We start from the raw sequence: 23,101 nt of genomic DNA on the forward strand, positions 1-23,101 counted from the left end.
CACACTTTTGTATTTATTACAATGTAATTGCCTTGCTAATGGTAACTTGTTAAAAAATGTTTATTGTTGATATTTAAAACTTTTATGAGTGTTGTCCAACCTAAAATTTAGGGTCATTGAATTAAGGTGTTATCTGGTCTCATGACTGTGATAAAAACCGTGGTTATTAAACATACCAAACTGTTCTTTAACATGTAGCAAATTACTGCATATACATGCAACTCAATGTCATAATGTTGAGATCAGGAAAGGACGCTCTACAAGAGTCTGAAGTTGACAAACCAGTGATTGCCTTTTTTTGCTAAACAAAATCTTTTTTGGTTGCACTTGAGTTGCCCAAAAACACCATAGTTGAGTTGCAAATGAAACATAACAAAGCAGAGCATTCACAAAATTTCAAAGTCGACAAATGATCTTAACTTTCTTTAGAGACAGGTTACTTAGACAGTATCTTGCAAAGATTGTTGTTAACATGTGCATGCCAGCTCCGTTTTAGTGTCAAGAACTGTGCTTGCCAGCTGTTACCCAAAAGATTGACAAGATAAAAATAAGGATCATACAAAATGTCTATAGGCTATTATGTTTTAGCGAGAATAGTACACGTTCAGTCTTACTTTTATTAATCATTAAGTTATTTACAGAGAACCAGATTTTGGTTTGTTCTAAAGAATCTGTAAGCTGGGGTTTAACATTAATAGTGTTAGTATTGTAACATAGCAAGGTTGTGTAATCTGCATATAACATTTAAAAACACGGAACATTTATAAAAAACCATTAATAGTAAAAACAAAAAGGGTCTCAAAACAAAGCCTTGGGATACCCCTTGCAACTACACTTAAGAATTCTGAGGAACAATTATTAATACAAACCTTTGTTATACAAACCTTACAATTAATAGTAACTCAAAATTCTCTATTCCATAAAATTCAAGTTTTTTTTACATAAAATAGAGTGAGTAACAGTGTCAAAAACCTTCCTCAAATCTATCAGTGTATTTCCAGCCACCAGTTTTTTTTCAAAAAAATTTAAGTCAACCTCAATAATTGCTTCAACAACACCCATTACAGTGGAGTTATTTGATCTAAAGCCAAATTAATAAGGATAGATTAAATTGTTAGATGTAAAATATTGGAAAAGTTGCCTTATTAAATAGGATTCTATTATTGTACTAATTATCGGAACTATTGTTATAGGACCCGGTAGTTCTCTGGTAAATTCTTGTCTCATTTCCTACATAACACATAATAAAAGTAAATGTTTCTTAGATTGTAATTTAGTACTAACTTACTTCTTACATTTAAAGTAGTAAAAATCTAGATTTGAATATAAAATCCAAGACAGGTAACTGAATACAAGGACAGAAATTCATCAATCAATTCTTATTGACCATATTTGTCACACTGACAATCCAAACAAGGCAATATATCAGATTTCTTCACCTCTTTTTAAAAACCCTACTATCAGACAGTTCACTACTAGGGACACAATGGCAAGAAGTTCAGAGAAAAGGTGCATTTGTACTTACCGTGGGCAGTAACAATACAAACTTTCATTCCTACCTGACAATAACAAACTCAAAACACAATGTTTGAATTGAAGAAGGAGCTCTTCTCATTGGAAAACATTAAAAATATATTTTGCAAGTTTACAGCAATAATGAGGTTCGAAGTATCTGTACTGAATAATAACAGTAGTAACTCAGCAGGTAAGATAATGTAGGAGTAAGGATGCTTTTCAGTACGATCATCTTCTTTAAAACTATGGCAAGATAAACACAAGAATAAAAGCCAAATATTATCCAGAGTGACTTTCCTGCTTACCACCGGACAAAAGCTAAATACATATCAGTGTTTCTGTGGTCAAATATTTTAAGTTTTATGATGTCTCCCTCACTAAGCTGGTGCTGAGATACTACCTCTAAGGTTTATTCTTAGTAAAATAAAGTGAAAGTAAATTTTCTGCAGAAGCTTAAATAAGTCCTCACCAGATAGGCGTTGTAGTGGAAGAGGCTTTCCACAAAGTGCTGCACCAGCACATTCTTCTGTTTGACCAGCAGCGAGTTGATGATGAAGGACGATGTCATGTCTCGGATGAGTTGCTCCTCATCGCCCAGTGTGGTCAGGATGTGGAAGAACATCGGACATCGCAACTTGAGGTAATCCTCCTGTATCAGTTGTATCATCAGCGTCAACGTGTTCTCTCTAACTTGCAGGTCCTGGTCCCGCAGGCAGATACACATTTCAGGCAGATGGTTCTCCACGAGAGAGGTGAACCTGCAAATCAAAAGTTATGTAGTTGTACTTTGGTGAATAATTACAGAAGATGTTTATTCTAAAAGCCTCTAAAAATATTGTTTCATATTCATTTGTAAAGTAATGAAAATGTATATTTCTGCTAAGTAATTTTCATTTCCATATAATACTTTCTTCACAATAATAACGTGTTTTGTTGATCAAACATATTTGTCAATAATGGGACATATAATTTTCATAATCACCAGAATTGGAATTCATTATGCCAAGCCTTCCATAGCACAACATTACAAAATGTGAATAACAACCCAAAGTGATTGACAGCAGAAATATTTCTTCACAAAATGCAATAAAACCCATTTATAATTTAAAATTGTCCTTGTTATCCAATGTATTATTACGAGGCATAACCAGAAAGTAAGTGTACTGAGGTTATCATGGCCGGAAGGATTTTATTTTACAACATATTGGCTACACTGGTGTGTAACCTGATTCCTGTCCTCTGCAACTAGACCGGTTCGAGGTCAGTACGTTGGTAACTGTCGATGTGACAGTACGTTTCGTGGAAAATATCCATCCAATCACCCTTCAAGAGAGAAATATGCGGTTTTATCATTTATCTCTTTGCAAAAGAAAAACTCCAGTTGAGGTTTATAATGAGGTAAAACTGCGTGTGGTGATAAAGCTATGAATCGTGTTCAAGTGGTGTCATGAGTTTAGAGACACCCATACATTGGTGCATGCTGATCAGAAGAGCAGAAGACCTTCAATTGTGATTGAAAACTGGAAATAATTGAAAATGCGCTCAGTGACGATCACAGATTGACTGTGGACGAACTTTCTGCAATCACAGAAATCCTCGGAAATCGGAAATGGTTTGTTGGGTAGGTTCAAAAACAATTGGTGACAGAGTAAGAGTTTTTGAGATGCTAAAAACTCCATAGAGATCAATTTCTCCACTCCATCGTTTGGGATGATGCATTTTTTGATGACGACAGTGTAGCCAACATGTTGAAAAAAATCCTTCCGTCTGTAGGAGCCTTAGTGCACTTACTTTCTGGATACATCTCATACAATAGACACAAATTGTGTTCTGATTCAGCATTTCATGTTTAATTCTGATACCTAATTTTTATTATATACCATATCTTTCCAGTTTAATTCACAATTATAATCGAATATGAAATGCTAATCACAATACAATTTGTGTTTACTAATTCTTTTACAAAATCGTGTGACACCAATGGAATATTGTTATATGTGTAAGCATTTGATCAATGTGTCGAAACATATGCTTTATAAGAGGTTACATAATTAAAAATGGAGTTGGTTATTACACATATTGTGCCATATTCTTGGATTTGATAGAAGAAAGAACGAAGGAAACAACAAATCTGTATAAAACATGTATAAATTCCATTCATTATAACAAATCATAATTCAGGGATCCCACTCAATCTGAAAAATGTAATTCACGTCTCTTTCATGGTTTTTACAGTAAAAAATGGTAATTTTATGGTTGGTTGCTTTTATAAACAACATTAAGAATGAAATGATTACAAAAAACAGATGGTGTTGGGATGGGGACAAATCGGAGGCGTTGACACGACTCAAGACGCAGTGAGATGGTAAAATTATTTAAAAACACCAAAAATACAAATCCTTTTTAGGCTTCGACATGTGTCCAACAGTATGGGTTGCTAAATAATGAACATAAAAGGGAATAAAATTTGCCACTTGTGTCATACCCGAGCTCTTACTATTAATCAGATTTCATAAGAGTTTACAAAAAAATTAATTACGCCTGAAATTATTAACTTAGAACTCCCTATTTTATAATTTAATTTTTTAAGACACATAAGAAATGCTGTACATGAATTTTTTTACTGTCATTATTCTTTGAATAATGAGGAGACAAAGTGGAGAAAACTTAAATTAGGACCAGAAAACTGTTTGTAAATTTGATTAGGTACACTATTAAATCATGCCATGGTAGATCACTGCTATTAGGCTTGAGCAATTTTCGTTCATATGTAAACTGGGCCCTACAACATAGTCGCTGCAACAAGTTGTAGAAATTTTCACAATAATTTATAAATTAAATTAACAGCTTATTAACGGTTCATCATGGTAAACAAAATTCACAGCGTAATCACTGTTCTCTAGGTTGAGTGTAGACCCTGGATTATTGACAACAATCACACAACACCAGTTACAGTACTGGAGAAAATATTTTAATTAAATTGACTAAAACAAGGATTTTCTAAAAATTTCATAAATTAAAAGGACAAAATAAACCAATTGAGAATTTGTACAAATTCAATCAGAGTGATAGAAATCCATGTTTTCATTTTTCAATTTTATTTAAATTCTCCGGATTACAAGTAGACCAGATTAGGAAAGAAAGAGAGGAAAGGATTGTTAGGCTGAGCACGGTTCCTATCAAGTCATTCAATTCCAACTCCACACATGCACTACCAACCTCTGCAGCTCTGGACTAACAACTATATACTTAGATGAAAAACATAAAACCAATATTTAAGACTTTTTTATTGATTTGTGAGGCCTTTCAACAGCGAGGCTGTCTTCTTCAGACACATCACTTTTGTGATGTGTCTGAAGAAGACAGCCTCGCTGTTGAAAGGCCTCACAAATCAATAAAAAAGTCTTAAATATTGGTTTTATGTTTTTCATCTAAGTTAAAAGTGACCAATATAAGCTCCATCTACAGCATAACAACTATATACTCACTTGATGCACATATCTGTAAGCGCTATCATGGCATTCACTTTGATCTCTGTATGTGGGGTCTCACTGAGCAGGCTGCCGAACAGAGGCACTAACACCTTGGCCGTGTGTTCCTTCTGCAGGCACAGTTTTCCCCAGGCTGATCACTGCGACCGCCTGCACCGCCGCACTCACCGAGCCCTTCCACCGCTTCTCTGTCATCATAAAAGACAAATGATATTAGTGCGTTTCTTCATCATCATAATTCATATCATAATTCAATTTACTTTTAGCTTGATAGCTTCAATATTTTTTGAAAAAACTAAACCTCAATGTAAAAATGTCAAGTTTTCAAAATCACAAACTGAAACTCAAGTCTCACTAAACCACATACAAACTTTACACAATTCAAATACCTCTATGGCAGTAGTTTTTATGCTCTTTATCCCTATTTTCATTACAATTTCCCTCTAGTTACTGTCCTTCTTGTTCTCCTCATTTATTTATTTTCAGCCTTTTTCATCACAATTGCATTAAGTCATTGGAGGTCGAAAAACGTAAACTTTCCTGAAGTGATATTTAGTTGTTTTAGGAAACCATTACCATTTACAGTATTGAAACTCTTGCTCGGATTTTGGATCTTACTGTGACGTCAACAACCGAGTAAGATGCAGTTAAGTAGAGATTTCCTTAACCGAGTAAGAGATTTCCTTGCAGTTAAATGAATAATTAAAAATAAAAATCATCATCATCATCATCTGACGTTTCCGTTATCACGGGTCGTCGTACACAGCCTCCTCCACTTTTGTCTGTCATTCCAGGTCTCCTCATCCTCCACCTGCACTTTCTGTAGTCCCCTTCTCTCTATGTCTTTCCACACTTGGTCCTCCCATCTTCCTCTCGGTCTTCCTCTTGGTCTTCTTCCTCTTTCCTCCTTCTCCAGTGCTATTCTAGGCATTCTATTATCTCCCATCCTCTTCACATGCCCCATCCACTGTATTCTTCTTCTTTCCATTGTCTCTTGCAGTGAAACTACCTTCAATCTTTCTCTGGTTATTTCGTTCCTTATTCTATCTCTTCTTGTAGTCTTCTCTATCCCTCTTAAAAATCTCATTTCTGTAGCTTGCAATCTGCTTAAATCATTTTTAGTCCACGTCCACGTCTCTGCTCCATATAATAAAATTGCTTGAAAATAAGATTTATACATCAATACTTTTGATTCTTTCCCAATGTTCCAACTCCACACAATCTTCTTCACCATATTGAAAAACTTTCCACTCTTCCATATTCTGTTTCCTATCTCTTCTCTTATTGTGCCCCTATCTGTTATGATACTTCCTAAATAACAGAATTCCTTCACCTTTTCAAGTCTTTTTCCTTCAACTAACACGTCTTTGTTATTTCCTTCCCTTCTCTCTACTTTCATTACTTTACATTTTTGTATGTTCATCTCTAAACCATATTTCTTCGCCACTTTTGCCCATTTGTTCAACTCTCGTTCTAACTCTTCTTCCCTATTTTTCCCATATCATTATGTCATCCGCATATGCTATCGTCTTAAGTTCTTCTGCTCCTCTGTTTCCTTGTACTTCTAGAATAATTTCATCCATTATAATATTGAAAAGGAAAGGTGACAATATGCTTCCCTGCCTTACTGCTCTCTCTGTTTTAAAAGTTTCCATATATATTCCTTCAATTCTCACCCTGTTTTTACATATGCCGTACAGGTTCTTTATTCTTACTACTATTCCCTCACGCAATCCTCTCTTTCTCATACTCTCCCATATCCTTTCTCTCAGTACCTTATCATATGCCTTCTTAAAAATAAAAATAATACATCTCTAAATGTGTGGATTCGTACAGTAACAGATAGAAGTAAAAGATTGCAACAGTATCAATAACAATAAAAATCAAAACACTCTACTACCTATACAAACTATATCTAGATAATCACCTCTAAAACAATTGACTGTTTGGCATATAACGAACCTGTATCATCTTTGTCACATTCATCACTACAGCCTGTGAGCAGGTTTTGTATCAGCAGCAGAGACGAGTGTTTGAGTCTTGCAGGACAGATCTGTGCCGCGTCCCCCACCGTGAAGATATACTGACACACAGCCTTTGCTCATCTTCCACAACTGTTGGGCTGTCAGCTCCGATCACCTTCTCCAGGCGGGACTCGCATATCTGTAACAGATGAGCAGGCTGTTCGTAACACACTTTTCTACTGATGGACATCTACAACAAGTCTATTTTCAAAGAAAATCCAGAAAATTATTTTCTATACACTGAAATATGAACAATGCTGTGAATACGACAGAAAGTTAACTTTTATTTCACCAAAGTTTTAGCATGAGAGTTTTGATAGAATAGGAAACACAGTTATGGGTAATTAGCAGAAAAAAACTGGTACAATTAACATGCATAACTCAACAAAAAAATATTTTCACAACCATAAAGCCCCAAGTATTGTTTATTTGTTAGTTTTAACGCCAAAACATACAGATAGACTATAAATAATTATATAAACGTATAAGTAAGAAGTGATTCGTACCCTTCAATGCTGACAGACATAATCCACCGCAATATTTAGGATCAAAGAGGGGAAATTGGTGCTGACCTGTATTGTAACACCACGGAAATGTCAGGACAAACTAACCAATTTCTGAGGAGTGCTTGGGGTTAACACACAACATTATATCTGCACAATCTATACATGTTACCAGCTCTTTAATAATTCTGGAGAGAGTTAAATATGGAAATTATATTTAGTTGATTTCTTTAGATTATGCTAACCCCTCAGTGGGAAAGAAATATCCCATTATTATATGTTCTTTTAATTACTCTATAATGTCTTTTAATGTACGTGTATTAAGAAAAGGATTATCCTTACAATCTAGTTTTGTAGATATACCCACTTTTACTATCCTATCAAAACTCTTAATGCTAAAGACAGACTTTTACAGCTCTTTAATATTATTTCACTAACAGTTTATCCTTTTTTGTGGTTATAAAAGGTTCACGCCATGAAAGAATATATTTAAACTTCTTATATACGCTATCTTTAAGTATTGTTTGTTTTAATACAGACCATTTTTTGTAAAAGTATATCTAATAATACAATCTTATGAATATGTTATTTTACAGTATTAATAACTAAGATAGCCAAATTAAAAAAAGATCAGATGCAGATAAAAAAAAACATTGTTCATAAGCCGTAGTAGTCCATAACAGGATCCATCAGATATTAGCCTATTTGTGACCCACGGGACGAACATGTTCAAAGGACATCAAAATAGCAGTACACTATAAACACAACGAATTTAATAAAAACAAATAACAATTTACGGTAATAATAATAATTCAAGGAACAATAGTGAGGATGTTACCGAGATGAGGTTGCCCGCCCACTCAATGATGCGATCCCTGGCCTGCTCGGGGGAGTCGGCATGGGTCTCTGTGATGAGCTGACAGATGTCCATACAGCGACCAATCAAGGGCAGTGGCACTGTGAACTGTGACAGATGTCGCAGCAGATTGTCACACAGCGTCACCTGCTGGAGTGCGTTCAACTGACGCCAGCTCAGGTGCATCGTCTCTGTTACCAGCTGACAGCAGTATTCATCCACCTGTAACGCAAACAATGACTAATCACTGGAAGTAGCACGGAGAACGATATCTGTCACCACCTGACAGTAGCATTCATCCTTCTTTATCACAGACAATGACAAATCAATAGCAGCATCACAGAAAACAATATCTGTCACCACTTGACAGTAGCTTTCATCCTCCGTATCACAAACGATGACCAATCACTGGAAGTAGCACAGAGAGTGTTCTCTGTCACCAGTTGACAGCAGTAGTCATTCATACCCCTTGTATCACAAACAATGACCAATCACTGGCAGTAGCACAGCGAAACGATATATGTCACTAGCTGACAGCAGTATTCATTCATCCCCTTGTATCACAAAACAATGACCAATCACTGGAAGTAGCACGGCGAAACGATCTCTGTCTACAAGCTGACAGCAGTATTTATTCATACCCCTTGTATCACAAACGATGACCAATCACTGGCAGTAGCACGGCGAAACGATCTCTGTCACTAGCTGACAGCAGTATTCATTCATCCCCTTGTATCACAAACGATGACCAATCACTGGAAGTAGCACAGAGAAACGATATATGTCACCAGTTGACAGCAGTAGTTATTCATACCCCTTGTATCACAAACGATGACCAATCACTGGAAGTAGCACAGAGAACGATATATGTCACCAGTTGACAGCAGTAGTTATTCATCCCCTTGTATCACAAACGATGACCAATCACTGGCAGTAGCACGGCGAAACGATATATGTCACCAGTTGACAGCAGTAGTCATTCATCCCCTTGTATCACAAAAAATGACCAATCACTTGGCAGTAGCACGGAGAAATGATATCTATCACCAGCTGACAGCAGTAGTCATTCATCCCCTTGTATCACAAACAATGACCAATCACTGGCAGTAGCACAGAGAAACGATATATGTCACCAGCTGACAGCAGTAGTCATTCATACCTCTGTATCACAAACAATGACCAATCACTGGCAGTAGCACGGAGAACAATTTCTGTCACCAGTTGACAGCAGTAGTCACTCATCCCCTTGTATCACATGCAATGAATGACATATTAGAAATTATACCAAGAAACTGTGTCTGTCACTAGCTGACAGGAGTATCATCCACCTGTGTTACAATCAATTAGATGTTACTTATATCAATTCTTTACCTACCCCAACAAACCCTATTTTTTTATGGCTACACATTTTACACAGTAACTCAACCTCATCATCTAGCGGCACATTATAAACTGCAATTATGAGAGTTACGTAAATTAAATAGTCACACCCTATTTGAAGGCACCCAAGTTATACATCATAACTGAAAGTTGAAATTTATTTTAAAGCCAATTTTAAAATAAATTTCAGCTTCAAAACTAAAAGCTTGAGTGTTAGTCCACTTTATTATAAATTACATGTACGTGTACAATGGCTATAAACATACACTTTTGACAGATTTTCTTTATCGTGGCAACAAGTCAAACTCTACATCAGCTTTGGAAATACAATTCACTTGAACCAAAAGTGCTCATAAATCGGCAAAGCTTACGAAAAGGGTGCGAATCTGCGGGAAACAACTAGTTTACATAAGAACTTTAACCACTTTTTATTGCTACAGTGTTACTTTAATTACCTGCTGTGAGTTTAATACGTTCTCGTAGAAATAGTCCATTACGAACTCAGGGTCCTTGATGTCCAAGTACTCGGAGAAGGAACTGAGCAAGAACCAAGCAGCAACGTTATTCTCCGTTCCAATGTGTGTCTTGATTATTGTTATAAGGCTTTGCCTAAAACACAATTCATAAGCAACATCACTCTACTGCAGATAAAGAAACTACTGCATGTTGATAATTAATCAGTAAAGTATTAAAGTTCAAAATAAGATTTATTAAACAGAACTTCTTTGACATTTTGTTGACAACTTTTTTGTTAGGATTGAATTTGAGGAGACAAAATTTTAAGATAAGATAAAGAGATTAAAAATATTTTCCTGGGGTTATAAACAAATTGATCACGCTACAAGGTGATTCACTGGGTGTCAGTGTTTGACAGATAATATAAACAGGTATGTCACCTTAGTGAATTTGTCAAGGTCCACTTGTGACAGGCAAACAAGAAGAGTTTCCTCTTATTGTGGTCAGCGATGAGGCCAAGCAGCAGCCAGGGCAAGGCATGGAGTGGAGTCTTCATCTGATGGTGTGCCACTAAGTTGTCCAGGATTGTGGTCTGCAGGGCCTGGAATGAATGGAAATCCATCAATTCAACTGTTAATTTCAAAATGGTACTTTTTTATTAAACAGAACAATCTGGTAGGTTTAGATTACTTGAACGCTCCCGAATCAAGAGTACAGATATTTTGTTAACTGTGCTTCTTCTTCTTCTTCTCCTTTTTCTTCTATGGGACTGCCTATTGCCATGCACTTAAACCTCAAGGGCCTTTTGCGCACCCCGGAAGCACACCTTGAGGCCTACCAGTTTACGGTTTCAGCAGTTCCACAAACTGGTGAAAACAACCTATCAGTTCTCCTGGAGAAATTCACCACCCTTGTCCTAAACTACCAAAGATGGCACACCGCTCCCTTGCTAACTGTGCTTAATAATTAATACGTTCATTCAATGTTTTTTAGTCGGGGCAACCGCGTGATCAATTGACTTGCTTTTCACATATTTTAAGTTGTTTACTTAAAATCCAAGCTTAAGGTCCAAGTCAAGAACAGAGTAAGAGAGTACACATTACATATAGCAACAGTCACATGCAGTGATATGATACAGGCCAACAGCCCATGAGGACGGGCAGAATTAGGTTTAACACATTTGCTGCGGTGCTACGCTGCGCTAGAAACAGGTGGTAACTCTGGTTACCACTGCTACGCTGCGCTAGAAACAGGTGGTAACTATGGTTACCACAGAGCCTTTGTTCTGAAATGAGCTCAGTGTGCGGCCAGCACTCGAGCTATCACAACACCATATTTCTCGCTCCTCGGCAGGTACTTTTCCGTGTGTTTTTATGCACTCTGTTTTCACATTAAACTTATCATTGTTTTTTAATGATTTTTAACACAATGGATCTTCCCCCGGGACCAAGTGGTGTACAACAACCAAGTTCTAGGCGTATTTGTAAATAATAAACAACTTTTGGGAGGGTTGGTTAGGATGTATATACACATTTGTATCAATATTTTATTTTAGTAAACTTATTGCTTCTTTTTTCTTACATTTTGATAAACTTATGTACTACAATATTTTTTGTAAACTACAATCATTTCAAGTAAACGTTTAAATATATTTTGTTATAATTACTCATCACATATTTGTAAATAACAAATGAATTTGAGTGAGTTAGCGGAGACGTATATAAACTTTTTCACATTTTTATTAACTTTTACATTCATTTTGGTTTACACATTTACATATAAATATTGTTTACGTTTGTCTGAAACGAATAAAACACAGTTCACTTAGCTACGATGTATTCGTTTTGGAATATTCCCACTGCCATAAAAAAGTCTTCCCTAGTGCGAGCGGTAACTAGAGTTACCAGCTGGTAAGGAAGACCGTCCTCAGGAGCTAGCGGTAACCACAGTTACCGCATTCTCAAAATGGTAGAGAGTGATAATTTTTGTGACTAATAAGTAATTTTTCATATATTTCTATCATATTTCATCAAAAAGTAAGTAAAAATATATTTACAAATTTCAGCATATATACGGAACTATATAGGGATTTTTAGCAGTGAACGTGTTAAACAGGAATCTGTTTCTCCTTTTTTGTAAAAAAAAAAAACCATTATTGTCTCAAAGAGCAATGACCAGACCTTGAATGAGTTTGGAGTCAGCCAGATATGAGTACACCAGAACCAAGTGATGGATAGCCTACTAACCTAACTTAACAGCTACAACATGCTGTGTTAAGACGGTCTCCATTTAGTTATAAAATTCCTTAACACATTTACGATGACGGATTATTTCCAAACCTTTTTATTTGCCATCAAATTTTTTAATAATTATGGTGAAAAACTGTAGTCTATTTTAACGTTAAACGTCTAAGCATAATGAGAAAAGTGTGTAGGCTTTGCAATTTTGCACAACAAATTATTTCAATATGTTTTTCAATGTTTCTCTGTGTACCTCAAGGGTGTCTAAAAACTTAATTTACCTCAAAAATTAAGCAAACATGTACCTAAGAGGTAACACGATAGTCTGAGGTATTTATTTAAGCACCAGACCAAATTTAACAAATCACAATAAACAATAACAACGTCTACCCTATTGGGCGCACAATACGCTTTACGAAAGCCCAGTGTGTACCTGATTGGGTACACAACTGCAGCTGTTAAAGATCGCGTAAACCTGATGGGGTACACATTGTCGTGAACGGGTTAAAAAGCTATGCTGCAGTGCCCTTAGTTAGTTTCATAGAAAACAACATTTTGGAAATCACCTTTATGCCAGTTTGGAAATGACTCACATAGTTGACCATGGTATGCTAAAAACTTTAAAAAACCAATAAAAAGTGCATCAATAATTGAGAAGACATGTGAAAAATGTTGTGAGAACAAAGCACAGAATAGAGATCATTGCGTCTTAACTTTTTCTAAATTAAATTACCTTTCTTATAAAGTTAACTTTCAGTTGAGTACCTTTTTGCCTCCAAACAAAAAAACCTCACACTCGTAAATCACTTTGGCTAAAATTAAATAGATTAGAAAAAGCACACACAGACAGAATCTCTGTGGTGATTATACGGAAATTAACACTTCACGTATGAAACGAGTTCAATTTTTTATTTTAGCTCCGTTGACTTTCCACAATTCTTTTCTTTTGTTAATATAAATTATTAAATCTTGCTCTAAACTAACCTCGAGAACCTTCTCCTGGGACTTGATCTCCTGGTCGGCCAACAGCGGGAGAACTCCCATGACCCAGTACTTGGGCAGCTCGGCATGACTCGGGTAATGTATCAATAGATCAGTGAGGCACTGGACCAGCAGCTTGCGCACCGACACGGACATGTCTCGGCAGTTATCCACCATCACCTGCACACCATTAAATTGCTTTGAACATGTTTGAAGGAATTATCTTTCTAACCATCAATCTACAAATACCTACACACCATTACATTGCTTTTAAACATGTTTAAAGGAGTTATCTTTCTAACCATCAATCTACCAACACCTGCACGCCATTACATTGCTTTAAACATGTTTGAAGGAGTTATCTTTCTAAACCATCAATCTACCAACACCTGCACGCCATTACATTGCTTTAAACATGTTTGAAGGAGTTAACTTTCTAACCATCAATCTACCAACACCTGCACGCCATTACATTGCTTTAAACATGTTTAAAAGAGTTAACTTTCTAACCATCAATCTACCAATACCTGCACGCCATTACATTGCTTTAAACATGTTTGAAGGAGTTATCTTTCTAACCATCAATCTACCAACACCTGCACGCCATTACATTGCTTTAAACATGTTTGAAGGAGTTAACTTTCTAACCATCAATCTACCAACACCTGCACGCCAATACATTGCTTTAAACATGTTTAAAAGAGTTAACTTTCTAACCATCAGTCTTACCAACACCTGCACGCCATTACATTGCTTTAAACATGTTTGAAGGAGTTATCTTTCTAACCATCAATCTACCAACACCTGCACGCCATTACATTGCTTTAAACATGTTTGAAGGAGTTATCTTTCTAACCATCAATCTACCAACACCTGCACGCCATTACATTGCTTTAAACATGTTTTAAAAAGAGTTAACTTTCTAACCATCAATCTACCAATACCTGCACGCCATTACATTGCTTTTAAACATGTTTAAAGGGAGTTAACTTTCTAACCATCAATCTACCAACACCTGCACGCCATTACATTGCTTTAAACATGTTTAAAGGCGTTATCTTTCTAACCATCAATCTACCAACACCTGCACGCAATTACATTGCTTTAAACATGTTTAAAGGAGTTATCTTTCTAACCATCAATCTACCAATACCTGCACGCCATTATATTGCTTTAAACATGTTTAAAGGAGTTATCTTTCTAACCATCAATCTACCAACACCTGCACGCAATTACATTGCTTTAAACATGTTTAAAAAGAGTTAACTTTCTAACCATCAATCTACCAATACCTGCACGCCATTATATTGCTTTAAACATGTTTAAAGGAGTTAACTTTCTAACCATCAATTTGCCTAAACTGTAGTAACTGTCAGACCGGTCTGTGATCAAGTCGATAATAATCTGAAGCACCTGCTCACATCTATCTAGGCAGGCCATAAGTAGTACCTTCACACATTCTACTAGAAATACCTTTACCCAAAACTGCACTCTTACACCAGAGTTTATCAATTACATTTAAATAGTGTGTAAAAAACACACAAAATTAATATTCTAATCCACATTATTTATGGACCAAAAGCTAAATTGTTTTAAGGATAATGGTAAGAGTATAAATTATGGTTATTAAGATTTTTCCCTTTATTTATGATTCAAGTAAGTGTATTTGAATACCTGTTGATAGATTTTAAAATGGCTGATCTTTCACGTAAATTGGAGAGTACTCAATTTTTGAGGCATAATCCAATAACCCCTGATAGGAAAAAATTGATCAAATAACATTGCAAATAAAAATATTGATCATTATGTTTTTTTAAATATGAAACTAACAACAGGAAACAAAGACAGTAATAAATTACGGCTATTTAATTTTTTTTATTTAAATCTATACATTATCTATGTCCTGATAAACAATGTTTCTTGCAAGCACTTCCATGAAGTCATTGCTAAAAAAAATGTTATACACACTGTGTTTTGATTTTATGCAAATTACATGAATTTTGGAAACCATAAAACACACAGATTTATTTAAATACAAAAATTAATGTGAAATAAAAAAACTAATTTGTTTGCTGCCATTCAAAAAACTGTTTTTGCAAAAAATATTAAAAGGTTTTTATAATTTTTGGGTTGACAGTCATATAATGGTTTTGGAATGGTCGGTTTTCTCACCTTTAGTAAACCATACCAAAAATTAGAATTTTCCAATATTGCAAAGGTTTCATGACATTTTACATTGGCCAAAAATGTAAGAGACCAAACTGAAACTGCACCCGTTGCAGGCATTCCGAAACATTTAAGCAACAATATGATATTTATTAAAAAAATATAACCTCCTTTGTAGTAAAAAAAACTTTTACGGATGGCCTAATTTTAACACAAACATTCCAACTATTGCATATAGCGAATTAACTTAACCCTACACCACACACTACCTTGATACTACTGGGTGTCCTCATGGTTTTTTTCTCTTCACTGTTAGGGACAAACACTAAATAATGTAAGAAATTCAATAATAGCAAGACATTTTAACATCAACAACCAAAGGAAGCAAATGGAAAAACAACGATGACCTACTTTGTGGTTGCAGTAGTATGTTTTTCGTTCTATTTTGTGATAGAACAGAAGGATTACAAAAACTTAAAGGTAATGAACCAAAGTCTGTAAGGCCATACATATTTAAATTAAAAATTATCATCTTACATGCAAAAAGAAACACAATGTTGAAAGAATACTTCATCCAATGACCAGTAATTTATTTATGATGTATGTACAGCAAGAGAATATGGGTGGACAATATATTTTCCAATAATCCTTTTATAGAATAGTTATGTCTTGGATACTAGTCTCGACAAGTTGTACAATTTTTTTCAATATTAAGTCCTATTTATGTAATTTGAAACTCCTCTACAGTATAATCAGTAATATTTGGTAGATTATCAATATGATAAAGTGTTTTGTGATAAAAGTTACTTGTATGTGAATTAAAATTCTTACCTGTAAAAGTTTTTTGCTCATCCATTTTTCATTCATAAGGAATATATTTGCCAAAACTTGAAGAGCAGATTTTCGAACAAAGACTTTCTCATCTTCAACAAATATTTCAAGGAGATCAATAATTGCCTTAGCCCCTGGTAAAGGGTCCACATTTGGATTTGTTTCTTTCTTCAAATTCTTCAAAAAGTGTACAAAATCAAAGAAATTCTTCTCATACACGTTGCTATTTTCAATGTTTGTCAGCGTGTAAGTAAGGAGTGACAAAAATTGATTCCATTTCATGCTTCATATTTCTATTATTGGACGAAATGAGATTAGCCACAATTGCTAAAGCTTTAGCTTTAACGGTCGATGAAGTATCTCTGAATCTTGAAAAAATTGTTCCTAACAAGTATTTCGTGGTAGAAAAATCAGGTTGTTGTGTTAAAATATTATTTTCTTCCTCTTCTTCTTCACCTTCATCATCTGCAGATCCGTTTCTTTTGTTCGAACTTCGTTTAGACGGGGTGAAAGGCCTTAAAGGTGAACTAGGGGTTCTTTCATTCCCATATAAAAGTTTAGTGACAATTTCTAACCCAGTTATCCTGTACTTTGCTTGTTCACTGTGGCACACACTCATCACCCAAACTACTGTTTTGGAGTACAAAGAATGCGGGAAGACATCCAGGAGCTCTATAACCACTTGCACTCCTTTGATTCTCAAATCTGCCTTGTCAGGTATCCTCACTATGATGTGTTGTATTAGTGTGTACACTCCGTTGAACGCAGAATCTTTGAGGTAAATCAGCAAGTTGCGCACAAAATTTATCGAGTGATCTTTGATGACAAGAGCTTCTTTAGGTGTTAACTTTAGCCCTTTCTGATCAAAGATGAGGAAACCAGACATCATCTCCCTCATGATAAACCTTACAGTGTCTTCCACATCTCCGTGCTCTGGACAACCCAAGTCCATCAGAATCTTATACGCTTTGTAAGCAAGGTACGAGGGACTATTATGAGGTGGTGATTTAGAGAATATTGATGACGAGTTGCGTTCTAGCCTAGTGATGAGAATCAAAATCTGAATAGTGATGAGTAAAGAGTCATCCTGACCTTTCAGCTGAAACCTTTTTAGTGTAAACGATAAGTCAGTTAAAACATTGTTTAACAGTTTAACAACCTTAGCTCTGTCCGAGGGTACCAGCTCACCCTCGTCATCAGAATCATTGTGTACTTCTTCATCATCTTCACAATCGTCATCGTCCTGGTGCTTTCCTCTACGCTTCTTAGGTGCTGGTTTTGAACTCCCCTGATGATCCAGTCAGTACGCTACAGATTTTCAAATTTTCTACAGCATGCGAGTACAAAATTGGATTGAATATGTGGAACACTTGACTACCAGGAATTGCTAGCAACATAAGGTAGAAATCTGTTGCTATCAGCCCGAGTCGCTTGACTTCAAACTGCTTCTTCTCCGTCTTTCCCCTTAGGACGAAAATGCTCAACATCGCGACTAGAGCTTTGTGTTGCACATTGTTCGATATGAGATTCTGCCAGGAATTGGAGTCCACCACGCTTGAGTTCATACTAGATCTGTTGTCAGACACAGACATTCTGCTGGCGTTAGAACTGCTGTCTGCTGATTCCAGCCACTCTCTAATATAACTACTGGCAGTAGTCATGAGTTCACTGATGTCTGTGTTTTCCAAAAACATTTCGTACTCTGTAGGAAATTCCACAGCTTCAGAAAAATCATCTTTCCACAGATTTTGAACCCAGTCTCGTGGTAAAAGATCAAGTTCAAACTTTGAAAATAAATCGTAAATATCCATGGCTTCAACAGTTCACTTCATTAGGCTAAATCCACGCTCTTGACTCAGCTTTCTGGAACATAAACCATCAACAGTGAATTTCCATTTGTCAATAGGGCAAAAGAATTAGAATTGATTATCAAACACACAAATGAACCTCTAATAAGAAGTGGAAACAATAAACCTTATATAATTATGTCATGATATACATTACATCACTATATTGACTATCATTTTTAAAATACACCGACCGTATATTTAAAATCAACTGTCAGACTTACGCAAAAGGTATCAGAGAAATTACAGATCATTTCTACAATAAATGTGATTTAATTCAGGCTAAAACGGCAGGGCATTGTCATAATCAGCATATTTCCCCAATTCACATTACATTAAAAGATTGATAAAACAATTAAAATCTTGAGTTATTTTGTTCCACCACGAACTATCATGTGAACAAATGTTGAACTGAATAATCAAATTTTGAAACATAAACAATTCAAGTACATATCACTGTTATCAGTAATCACAAACAATCAATCAGTGGCCCAAGCTATTCAACAAGTCATGATAAAAGTTGTGACAGGATAACTAAGTTACTGAGTTGAAATCATAAAATTGACGATGGTAATGCCATAATTGGGCAAAACACGTCACATTAATTTAACTTTTACAGATTGCTTCAGAGCCAAATAATATCAGCAATTCCTGAACCATACTCAGATAGAAAAATAAAGTGATGAAAATAGAGTTGTAACCATTTTAAACTTCCGACATAGCTTTCCGTTTTAATTTAATGGCACTAAAATTATTTGATAAACTATTTAAGTTACACAGTTTTATTTTTTTAAGTTAGGTCTACTAAGTTATATACTATTAAAATGTTACTATGCATACATTGTTCTTACACTTTTTCACTCATGCATAGGGCTACAGAATTTGTCTACATTTAGAAAATTTCGAATATTTAATTTTGTCTATAAAGACCTAACACACACAAATTTTAGACTATTTAAAGTCTAAAATACCATTCAACTAATAAAATTTACTTCAAATCTACGTTACCTAAAACCGATTATATAAACAATTCCTATACTTGGCTAGGCATATATTCTATAAGAGAGCACATTTTATTGCATCTTTTGTCATTTGAATGGTGTATATATTTTTAGTTATGTATACACAATCTGCTCTGCATATATCTGTGTTAGCTCGTTTTTCATACCAAGTTTTTTATTTCTTCTTCATATTTTCCTAATGTTAGCAATATTATTACGTTATTAGGGTTATTGTGGTATAAAGTGTTAAACTGTATACTGTACTTTTTTGTTGCGAACTATGTATAAATAGTGTATTACCATGTATAAATTAAGCAGTATACTTCCAGTTCTGTAATAAAAGTTTAGGCGTTCATAAACAATAGCGTTGGAGACTGAGCTTTAGCAAAGCCTATTATTTATGGAGCTGTAAAAATTTCATTTCTGTCTATTCTCATTATATATTAAAAGCTAACTGTCCTATTGACTTGAAATGGTGCATGAAGCTTCATTTGTACATGAGGAACACCGAGTTCCATTATGGTACATGTCACTCCATGAGATTTGGCTGTGCATTAGCGAATATGTTTACATTGGTCTTATAGGTTAATCATGATGGCAACGAGAAAAGAGGAGAACAAATAAATAAGTTTTGTAAAGAAACGCAATACACCCAAGAGATTACACCCTAACTATAGATAACACACACAACATAATTTTATAGTGTAGACTTTTATTATACACTGATATGACACCCAATTTAATGAAACAAAAATCTGAATATATCATGTGGCAAGATAGGCTATGTGGAGAAAGACATATTTTTTTTTTCATGTAGACTTCAAATTTTGCATGATACTTACATTTCTACAAGAATGAGTTGTATGATGTATCATTTTTTGTATGATTGTTTTTTCTGTCTGAGTGTAAAATTTGAAATTTTGTATGCAACCTCAGTGAAGCCTGTTACGACACATCCTAAGTGTGTTGTACTTTTACCTTGTTAATAGAGGGGCTCATGCACTTACAAAGTTTCTTACAAGAATTGCTAGGACTGGGTTGAGTGTCAATGTTATGAAATTCGCCTATATTGAGGTGAGATTTGTGTTGGAGTTTGCTAGTGTTATACGAACCCCATACAAAGATTTCTTTGTGCAGTTAGAATGAAACTTGACTTCAATTGCGGCACTGTACTGGTGGCATGGATTGGACTCTTGGGCTTAATGTTACCTTAATTAGACTAATTATTTTGTTTAAATATGTTTTGCACATGGGCTGCAATATAATAAGTGGCACCAAAATAATTGAATAATTATTAATTACCGAATCATCGATATTCATGACAATCTAAAAATACTGAAAACAAAATGTACAACCTATTTACGTAATAGGTATTTCAAATAAAAATTTATTTCTGCTGGTTTAAAATCTTAAATAGTAACATATTAACAATAAATTTTAAAAAACTATCTACGCTAGCTATATTGATAAAATTTAGAAAAAAAACAATGACATTTACTTAACTTTTACTGTTTTCAAGGATAAACATGCCTGACTCCTTGTGAAGCAAAGAACATTTACATCATTCTAATTGCCGGCATACAGTAGTTAAATTCCAAACACGATTTTACTTTTAATTAATTAATTTGGAGCAATAATGTCGAACTGAGTTACGTTTTAGGCTTAAAAAAAAATAAATCGTAATCATTCATTCAAAAAAATTCACTCATTTAGTGAAATCATGTGTATGGTTATTGACTAATGGCAGCTTAACAATAACATTATAAAAGTGTTCTTTGTTTCACAAGGAGTCAGACGCGCTTATCCTTGAAAATAGTAAAGGTTGGTAAGTGTTATTGTTTTGTTTGTAAACATTTTATAAATATAGTTTTTTTTTATTTTACATTAATATATTTATTTTGTTATTTGAAATACCTTTTCGTAATTTAGTCCGACATTTTGTTATCAGTATTTTTAGATGGTCATGAATATTGATGATTCAATTGTATTGGTGGGCCGCTTATTATACTGCAGCCATCACATCTTCTGTTGTTTACCCACATGAGTGTGGGCACCTACATGTCACAGCTCAATCTGGATGGCATATGACATTATTATCACTGTCAACCTGTTTAAATTCTAGTTCCTTTTCAGTTTTTTTAAATGTTGTAGACCTTCCACACTTGTTTTTGTCCAGTCACTTTCTTAGTTTCCCTTAAAAATAAAAATATATGAGACAATGTGACATGGATGTTTTATTTCATTAACCCTCCGACTGCCATTCTTATTGGATGGATCTTAAAATATTGGTAGTATCTTTGTATCATTCTCCAAATGGTGACCCCAATATATATTTTTATGCACTCTTGACACATTGCTGTCATATATTACGCAAAAGACTAATTGTGATATTATATTGGGAGGCGATGTTAATATTTGCTTTGATGTTACAAAAAACACTGCAACAGTTAGCAAACTGCTTAATATCTTAAGACAGTATGATTTTTACTATTTTAAATAATACACCAACTAGAGGAAAAAATTGTCTAGATAATGTCTTTATAAGAAGACATTCTCTTAAGACAGCCTCAGTCAGTACGTTCAAATTCCCATTCTCTGATCATGATGGCATCACTGTCAACATTAGGATGAAAAATAGAACATTTACTAAAAACGATTACAATTAATTCTAGAACTGACTATCCCATTAAAATTGTTTACCCCTCTAATGTGATTTTGAAAATCTATCTTCAAAGCTAGCTACTTATGACTGGAAAAATTTAATATATCTAACTAAATTCAATGGTGCGGAATACATGTTTGAGTCTCTGTTCACTGTTATCTTTAACAATATAAATTTTTTTAAAGTATTTAAAAAAAATCAAAACCGAACAATTATCCAAAAAAAAAAGAATAAAATGTGGTATACTGACAATTTAAGGAAAATGAAAGAAAAATTATTGTTTCTTAGTGACTTGATAAAGGGGCAATCATAATCAAAATGTTTCCTTAAGAGAAGGTATAACGAATTAAAATTATCAGTATAAAAAGTCCATCAAAGAAGCAAAACTAGCTAGTAATGTAAATTATATAGAGCAAAGTAGTAATAAATGCAAATCGGCTTGGCATATTATAAAAAATAATAATGTTCAAGTTAATAATTTCAAAAACCAACATTGATTCTGATACTTTCAATAATTATTTTGTAAATTCTGTAAATGAAGTTAAACGAAACATAGAATCATCTGTTAAATAATGTTCAAAGTCATGAGTTGCTGCCAGCTATTGTGTCCAACCAGTACTTTTCTTGGAAAAATATAACTCCAGAGAACGTTTTGAAAGCCATTAAAAAAATGAAAAATTCTGACAGCCTTGATTTTTACGATATGTCAAATAACTTATTAAAAAAAATAGCTTTAAGTTTGGTAAATCCTCTAGCAACCTGTATCAACCAAATTACTAAAAGAGGGGGTGTTTCCTAGACAACTTAAAGTTTCCAGAATTTGCCCAATATATAAAAAGGGGTCCGAAGGATGGAGCCTGGGAGCTATCGTCCCATTTCTGTTGTTCCAGTCCATCAAAACTAATTGAAACGCTGGTTCTACGAACAGATTGTTGATTTCTTGGAGAGCAATTATCTTTTAAATGCATATCTCGCAATTTTGGTTTTAGAAAGACTAAATCTACTGTTGATGCAATAGATGATTTGATTAGACAAATTAAATCAGGTATTTGAAAATAAGGCTTTTGCTCAGGTCCCCCCCCCCCCCACCCCCCCCCCCCCCCACCCCCCCCCCCCCCCACCCCCCCCCCCCCCCACCCCCCCCCCCC

The 23,101-nt window shown here is 34.8% G+C and overlaps 1 protein-coding gene across 1 annotated transcript in view; it reads right to left on the reverse strand.

The window, feature by feature from the left end:
• The window catches only part of LOC124363776 (condensin-2 complex subunit D3-like), a 33,430-nt gene extending 15,158 nt beyond the window's left edge, over positions 1-18,272 (reverse strand). Inside the window, 11 exon segments of the mRNA XM_046819038.1 lie at positions 1,985-2,273; positions 5,004-5,134; positions 5,136-5,194; positions 7,091-7,169; positions 8,372-8,611; positions 10,225-10,378; positions 10,666-10,826; positions 13,450-13,626; positions 16,444-16,680; positions 16,682-17,731; positions 17,733-18,272. Of these exon segments, the coding sequence (XP_046674994.1) occupies positions 1,985-2,273; positions 5,004-5,134; positions 5,136-5,194; positions 7,091-7,169; positions 8,372-8,611; positions 10,225-10,378; positions 10,666-10,826; positions 13,450-13,626; positions 16,444-16,680; positions 16,682-17,731; positions 17,733-18,254 (3,099 nt within the window). The 5' untranslated portion in view covers positions 18,255-18,272.
• Between the last annotated feature and the right edge of the window lie 4,829 nt (positions 18,273-23,101).

This window comes from Homalodisca vitripennis, chromosome 5 (assembly GCF_021130785.1).
Source record: "Homalodisca vitripennis isolate AUS2020 chromosome 5, UT_GWSS_2.1, whole genome shotgun sequence".
In the NCBI taxonomy this organism is placed as follows: Eukaryota; Metazoa; Arthropoda; class Insecta; order Hemiptera; family Cicadellidae; genus Homalodisca; species Homalodisca vitripennis.